This window comes from Lepisma saccharinum, chromosome 22 (genome assembly GCF_977018435.1).
Source record: "Lepisma saccharinum chromosome 22, izLepSacc3.1, whole genome shotgun sequence".
Taxonomy (NCBI): domain Eukaryota; kingdom Metazoa; phylum Arthropoda; class Insecta; order Zygentoma; family Lepismatidae; genus Lepisma; species Lepisma saccharinum.
In genome coordinates this window covers 8,958,650-8,966,999 of record NC_139250.1, presented here as the reverse complement: position 1 = coordinate 8,966,999, position 8,350 = coordinate 8,958,650, and the positions used below count along the sequence as shown (strand labels likewise).

General features: G+C 37.0%; 1 protein-coding gene across 2 annotated transcripts in view; it reads left to right on the top strand.

Annotated features, from left to right (window-relative positions):
- Positions 1 to 484: 484 nt before the first annotated feature.
- Psa (puromycin-sensitive aminopeptidase) overlaps positions 485 to 8,350 on the top strand; it is a 208,557-nt gene continuing 200,691 nt past the window's right edge. Inside the window, exons 1-2 of one of the 2 annotated variants that reach the window (XM_083144000.1) lie at positions 485 to 1,159; positions 5,836 to 6,077. In XM_083144000.1, coding sequence (XP_083000126.1) covers positions 704 to 1,159; positions 5,836 to 6,077 — 698 coding nt within the window. In that variant the 5' untranslated portion in view covers positions 485 to 703. The remainder of the gene's footprint in view (positions 1,160 to 5,835; positions 6,078 to 8,350) is intronic. The other variant, XM_083143999.1, reaches the window with a different exon arrangement.

The window sequence follows — 8,350 nt, the reverse complement described above, 5'->3', positions numbered from 1 at the left end:
TACTCATGGGCTGTTGCGCAACGGATTATTATTATTACTTATACTTATACTAAACATGAGTACTCTCCATGAAATATTTTCGCCCCTATTTCCACCCACATTCTCTCTTCCCCTCTACGTCACTGCTCTTATCTGTAGAGAATTAAATTTGAAAGTAATTTTTTATTTCTTAAAGAAAACCGACACCTAAAAAAAAAAAAATCTTTCCACGTCTTTATTTTTCTTGTACATTTGTAAATCAAGGAAATTTTAATTAAGTAATAATGTCTAATCAGTTATAATCTGGAATTATACGAAGTTGTTCGCATGTTCCGCGAAAAGAATCTTAACGGGAATAATGCTATTTGACCTTGACGTTACTGTACCAGTTTTTCCAGTATACATTTCCCCCCCGACCCAACCTACCTAGCGTCGCCTTTACGTTCACCAAGTTTACAATAATGATACTAGATGGCAGATACATCTATGGCGCTCATACCGGTATCAAAAAAAAGCCGAAGAAAGTCATTCTTGATTCGCCACAGCTACTCACGAGTTGTGTGGTGTAGTATGGTTAGCGTGTTGTGTACGTGGTTGTGTACTCTACATACCGTATTGTCGTACCGTACGTAATCTGTTCTTCTCAAATGTGGAAAGGACAGAAATAGAAAAGACTTTCACTCTCGATAAACATTGTGCCACTGTTAAAAAACGGACACAATTTATGTCCCTACGATTATCGAGCCATTTCAGTGCACGAATAAAGGCTGCTAAACCGGTTCTTAGGCACGGATTATTACGATACCGTTATTTTGTGCAGCATCAGGAAAGTAGGCTCGCCAGTGTTGTGTGCGCTGATATACGTGTCAGTGTAACAGTGGAAGTTAGGGACCATAGCAACCTATCTCGGCGTGTTTTTTCCAAGTGGCACACCTGGTGGTGTTCAGTGAATAATTTATCGCATCGAAAGATAACTTTCAATTCTTGTGTGGTGTGTTACAGGCAAGAATCTAGAAGAGGCACTGATTGCTTGTGTAGGAGAATCCATACAGTGAATATGCCTGGTGCAAAACCCTTTGAGAGATTACCAAAAACTGTTGTTCCACGACACTATGACCTGGTGTTACAACCTAATCTTAAAACTTTCGCCTTTGACGGGGAAGAAACAATAAAGTTAGAGGTATGTAGCGAAATAACAATTTTAATAAGCACGTAGTTATACTTTTTCGTAAAGTGACCTTGAACTTGAGCAAATACGAATACAATATGGTAATTGAAGACGAGAGTTTTACCGAATGTTTTTATTCATCAAGTATTCTACCCATCATACTTTTTTAAGATAAAAGATTGTATAATGATATTGCAGACGGTATTTAAGCTTATTTAAGACATTTTGACAAGTAATGTCCACACCAGATTTTTTTACCTCACAAAATTTCTTCATCAGATGATTTTTTATCTTTGAATTTTGGTAAAATATTTATTGCAAAAACGTTATCCTTCACTTACCGCCACCGTTTTATTTATTTAACCAATTTTTGATTCACACATTATAATCTTGACATCTTTTGCAGTAATTTCACCATGATACTTCCCAGTTTCTACTTCCCACAACTCAATAGAGCAGAACAAATTTTGATTACCATCATATTTATAGCTACCAAACATGATTTTACGAAATTTGCAATGCAGTAGCAAGATCTAAGTGCTATTCAAAATTTTTTGCACAAGTTTCAGCTAAATTAGTTGCATGTTGATTTATGTTTTTTTCTTGTCTTTGCAATAAGCCCTACTGTGCAGACATGAAATGGCAAAGGTTTTGGTAGATTCCATTGTCATTTTACCTTGCAGTACATGATAATAGAATAATTTGTCTGCTGTCTTTTTTTATGCAGTTTGTTAATCACAATTTTTTTTTGTAGTGATCAGTGGTTATCTCAAACTTATCAATGTCCAGGGAAGGAGAGAAAATTAGTTCGCAATATAAGTAATATTTACCCCACACTTTATATTTGTGCAGAGTGACAGAGTGATCCCCCACCCCTTCCATCCATGTGAGTTGATTAGGTGGGCCAGGTTTCCTGCTCTTAGCAGTATAATTTCTTTGGTTCTAAATGTTGAGTAATTATCACAAGCTTTATAGAAGTATTAATTAGGAAGTGTTAAAGAATTCTGGAAACAATTATAGAAATTTAAGAAACTAATAAAAAATATTTTATTAACCTTTACACTCTTCATTCAAGAAGAAGCTTTAAAATCAGGCGGTTAATTCTAGCTGTAGTGTTTATGATGTGTCACCTTTGCATAATTTCTGGTAACATTTAGATATAGTGAAAACACATTTCTTCAAATTTGCAGGAGAAATGATGGGAAAATACTTAGGGAATTGAGTTCCTGTGGACTTTTGGAAGCTAGGAATAGTGTTTTTTCCATTTGTGCAACTTATTCAGCCGGTAAATAATGTCGTTTTCGACATTAATGTATCTCCGTTGCACGATAGCTTGTGCCACCATTACCGTCGACTACGTGAATCAAATGTTCTGTGCATTCGAATATGTAACCCCCTGTCAATGTAGCAACTACGCGGTAGTTTTACAAGCTGACATGTGAGCATTTTTTTTTTCCAATTTAATTTTCTGTTTGCCTAACCTAACCTTCCGTGAATGGTTTGTGGATCAATTTTCGCTTAAAAACTTTTTGTGAATAGTTTGTGCGGCATTTTTCGGTTCATAAGTTTGGAAACACTGCATATCAGCTGACGATAGACAACGTGAGTCAAGATTTGCCTGCCATATTGTGTGTAACGAATGTGAAATACCAACGACCAATAAATACTTGTAATGTGAAAAATTGCGCTTTTTTCAGTGAAAAAAAACATAATCCCAAGTCGAAAAATGTTCCGCTATGCATATAAGTTAAGTACAAATGTAAATAATTCGGAAATAAACAAGTTAAATGTGTTTTCACTATATCTAACTGGTACCCACAAAACTTATCACCACTCACTCTGTCATCTTCATAATTCAGTGAACTATATATTCCATAATACTGGTTTCTGTCGGCCTGTATGATGATGTGAAGACAAATTTTGCAAAATGTCATCACTTTTATCAAGAAATGTGCCAGGGGCAGAGAAGTGTAGTGTTGTGGAATATCGTGTTGGGTGCTATATTCACTTGCGTGAAGCCTTTGGGTTGTTCTGTGTCATGCTAAGGTACTTTATTTCACAATAACACAGCTCTGCAAGCTATGAACAGTGGAAATTATTCATAAGGAACATAATCTTGACAAACATTGAAAAAAAATATATAATTTGAGGGTTACTGAGGGTCGAGGATACCAAAAAACTGTAAAATAATTTAGGAGTCTTTTTTTTTTGGGGGGGGGGAACAAATACGGTTGAAGACTTTGCCGGTAACAGCATGAATAACACTGCAATACATTCAAATATATGGCTGACTACTGTATCGCAGATTTTAAAATTATTATGACACGTTTATTATTCTGATTTAATGATACACGTGATACAGAAAATACACACTGCACTCGTAATTGAAAAAAAAGAAAAGGGCAGTGGAAATTTCGACCCAAGTTCCTTTTGTTTCATTGCAATTTCATCAATCTACGAATGCAATTTTAACATGGTTCCACTTCAGTTAACACATACTGCGGAGTTTTAGTGATTACTTATGATTTTGTTCAATATATGCTTTCGTAGTTAGGTTAGGCCAGCCAGGTTTGGTTCTCTTAGCATTAAAATACTAAGGGTCCAATTAACTTCTACATTAATTCCCACCAGTCTACGATACATGCAGTCGCTTGTCAACGGAAAATACATTGTCCACGGAAAGTTCGCATGCTTACGTAAGGTAATTTTTAAGTTGTTTATTTCAACATAAATAACTTTTTTTTTTTAAATCCGAACAGTGCTCATTACTTTATGTATGGTTCAAATTTCATGTGGCAATGGTTGCCAAATTTCTACAATAAGTAGTCTTCATTCTAGGAAAATTTGAAATAAATCATAAAACAGTTGGAGCCATACTGTCACCGAAATTTCCATAAGCGAACTCAAAATATTAACAATATAAATATATTTTTTAGAACTGAATTTAAAAATTTAGGCGACCGTGTTCCCTGTATTTTTCTTCCCCTGAAATGTGCTATTTACAATATTATATGTTGCATACAGTGGTGCAAGAAGGATCTTTTGGCTAATTGCTATGACTGGGAAGGATGGTTGGATGAAATTGATGAAGACACACTCAAAATGTAAGAGATGGCCTTCTACAGCATATTATGGACACAGCGAAAGTAGGGCCTCCCCGATACATTTGTGGTAACGCTATAGCCTTGTATTCAAGAAATCGTGGATTCGGTACCTGATGGAGTACATAGTGGCCAGTCTCTGTTGCAGAGTGGTTAGCACATGCTACGACACTAGAGCTTCCACATTCGGATGGTAATAAATGGTGTTCTTTGCGAGTGTCCCTTCATCAATTTCATCGTATCATCCTCATCTTCACGATTAGTCCAAAGTGGCAGAAAAGTGAAGTAAAATATACCAAATCAACTGACTGCTTGTTTTCTCAGTTAAGTTGCTATTTTACAACAATAGGCCTATAACATTGACATATTAATTTGTATTTTCAATAAATTAAAAATACAAATCTGTGTTACTTACGTGAGATGGGTATCTATTTTGTGCAACGACGTTTCGGAAACAACTGTTTCCTTCTTCAGGTTCTTTTCTCGGCTATCCGAAATATACCTTAGCCTCGTCAAATCATGTCATTCGTCAGGAAAAAGGAAACTGTACAAATTTGGAAAACACTTCTAAAACCGTTGTTACCCCCATGTTCTCTATCATAGTTAAAACTATCACTATAAAACCTTGGCACTAAAAGTCCTATGTACAACTAAAACTTTAAAAAAGAAAGGATGCCTTCTTCTTACACTATTTCCATGCAGCCTGCCAGTTTCTTTTTCCTGACGAATGACACGATTTGACGAGGCTATGGTATATTTCGGATAGCCGAGAAAGGAACCTGAAGAAGAAAACAGTTTTTTCCGAAACATCGTTGCACAAAATAAGATACTCATTTCACGTAAATAACAAAGTTTTGTATTTTTAATTTATTGAAAATACAAATTTATATATAAAGTGAGTGAGTCGCACATATCATGAATTATGATAACATTGACAACATCCATTGAATAACTGATTATTTTTTGACGAAATTTTTTTAACCATTGTTATAACTGTAACTTTAGTCAAACTATAAATAAAGGTATGACTTAAGATGACTGGACCCCTCTCAGATTTTCTTCATATTTGACATACTTACTAATTGAGACCTGCTAATGACGAATCTGAAGTTAAAGTTTGTCGGAAAAGTCTAGATATTGCAAAATAATTGCGATCCATTGAGGCTAGCCCCACGAACCATTGACGTTCGGTTCGGTTAGGCAAACATAGTTAAAATTTGGTGTCGTGGTTGTATCAGGAATATATATATTTCCTTGTGAAACAAAAAATTTCGGGATCGACGGTTTCCATTCCGAAAACTAACGTGTTTTTTTTGTGCTTATTTTGCAATTTCTAGAAGTTTCCGACAACTTTTAACTTCAGATTCGTGATTAGGAGGCCTCAATTAGTGAGTATGCCAAATATGAAGAAAATCGGAGAGGGGTTCGGTCATCTACAGTCGTTCCTAAATAAATATCTGATGAAGGGAGCGTGTGTTCTCCTGAAACATCACAACGAGAAACTGTGTTTTTATGCTTGTAATTATCATAGACTATAAGAGAAATAATAGATACAGTTGTTGTAGCTTTAATGTTTTCCTACGACAGGTGCAGAAACCAGTTGACAAGATTGTATTGAATTCATTGGATTTGCAAATTAAGGAAGTGGAATATGAATCTTCAGTAGCTGGAAAATTGAAGCCTGCCAATGTAGCAGTGTCTGTAGAAGATGAGACTGCTACGTTCTCCTTCGCGCAACCACTGGAGAAGGGGAGCGGCACTTTGTGCATTAAATTCACTGGCGAATTAAATGATAAGATGAAAGGTTTCTACAGGAGTAAGTACACAAGGTAGGATCTGTATTTTATTTATTTGTTTTTTCTGTAGAGGCAACATTGATATTTTGTTCTGGATTTTGTATCAGTAAATTTATTATCACTAGGAGTAGGATTTTTATGTACTAAGAGTACTTCTTTCTCGTAGTCTTTTCGCTTGCCTGAGACACAAATATGGCGTGTACACCTTCCTACATAATCGCACTTCGTGCTTGTGTTTTGTCGATTTTCAGTCGTTATGCAGTGTTTCAACCTTCGGAACCCAAGAAATACCCGTGAACAAAGCTCATCTGATCCAATTTTTTTTAAAAAAATACTTTTTTGCATTGTTTTACGAAGAAAATTGTAATGTTTCGTGGTGCTATCCGTGAATGGTTTTTGGGGGCTATCTGTCCCAGAATCGGTGGGAAATTTAAACTAAAAACTTATTTTAGTTTGAAATTTTTTAGTCTAAATTTCCCAACGATTCTGGGCTCCGCCCCTGGTGTAATTGACCTACCACTGCCGCGGCCCTGCCTCTGCTCCACTCCAGCTACCCGGCTTTCTATATAGTCTCCCTGTTAAAGGCATGTTAGAAATTAGCCAGAGTCACCTGCCCCCAAATGAGCCCCAAACTTTTAAATTTGAAGAAATCAGTTTCCAGGTTACGGAAAACTTACCGGAATTTCACCACACATCCACGACATGTCATGTGTCTAACTTTCGTTGCAAACACAGACAGTTTGAAACACTGGATACCCAATGAACATGAACAAAACACAATCACGACACATGATGATGTACGAAGGTGTACGCGCCAGAGGCTATTCTCCGTCGGAGAATTAATTTCCAACAGAGAACATGAATTTCCGCTATGAAACATTCCCACATCACACAAAACACCTTCCAGATGTTAGACAATACTACAGGAACTTATTACCGTAAGTAGTTTCTTCTGTAAAAATGAAGAAATCTGTCGGGGAAATTTCAGATTAGTACCATTATTTTTAGTTCACTTTATGAGCCCTGAGATGCACTGTACAATGAGTACTTTCTGTAAATTTTCAAATAAAAATGATTACCTATTGTCAGTCAACAAATCCTTGTACTGAAAAAACTTATTTCTACTTCAGCTGACACAAGAGGATCATATTTATAGTATGAGGCATGTCCGGAAAGAAAGGTTACATCGGCTACTATTCATTCAAAAAAAAAAAAATGTATTTGACACCACATCCACTACAGATTATTTAGTGTTACATGAGTTATTTCTCCAAATAATTTCCGGCATTGTCCAAACACTTGTTAAGTCTAGGTACTAGCTTCTGTACTCCGCAGTCATAGAATTCTGCCACCTGCTGCTGAAACCACATTTTACTACTTTCATCTCTTCATCGTCCTGGAAGTGTTGACCATCAAGATGTTTCTTAAGGTTAAGAAACAAGTGGAAGTCGCTGGGTGCAACGTCCAGGCTGTATGGCAGATGGTCCTAAACTTCCCACTTGAATCCTTTGAGAAGTAAGTACCTTGTGGAGCCTGAGTATTGTTATGAACCAGGCAGACACCTCTTGTCAACATTACCTTGCATTTGTACTGAATGGTCCGTCGAAGGCATTGCAAGGTTTGACAATATGCAGCAGCATTAATTGAGGTGCCGGGATGCATGAAGTCAATCAGAAGAATGCCTTTTCTGTCCCAGAAGCCATGAATTTCTTTGCTGAAATTGCAATTTTGAATTTCTTGGCTTTTGGGGACTGTGTGTGGTGCCATTGCAGTGATTGTTGCTTGGATTCAGACGTATGGTGGTAAATCCACGTTTCATCACAATGTGGTCAAGGAACTTGTGTCCTGCTTGTGCGTAGCGTGTGAGGAAGTCGAGTGCGAAGCCAAATTTGTTTCGTTTTGTGTTTGTCCAGTAGCACTTTGGGTAACCAGCATGCACAGAATTTGCTGTACCCTATTGTTCGAGTCACAGCTTCATGAAGCGTTGTCTTCCACAGTTCCGGAATGATTTTGTGCAATTGTCTTACTGTGAGATGCAGATTTACACGAATTGATTCCTCAATGTGATGCAGAAGTTCATCGGTGATCACAGACAGCCTACTGCTTTTGTGTTTGTCATGAACGTTGGTCCTGCCTGCAGCGAATTCACGGCACCACTTCGTTACATGTTGGCGACTCATAATGTTTCGATGCCCGTGATCAATTGCTTTGTGGATATGCACTGGGCACACACCTTTTGCATGGAGAAAATGTATGATGGAGTGCACTTGCTAGTGTCGTAGAGGCTTGAGCATTTTACTTTATGG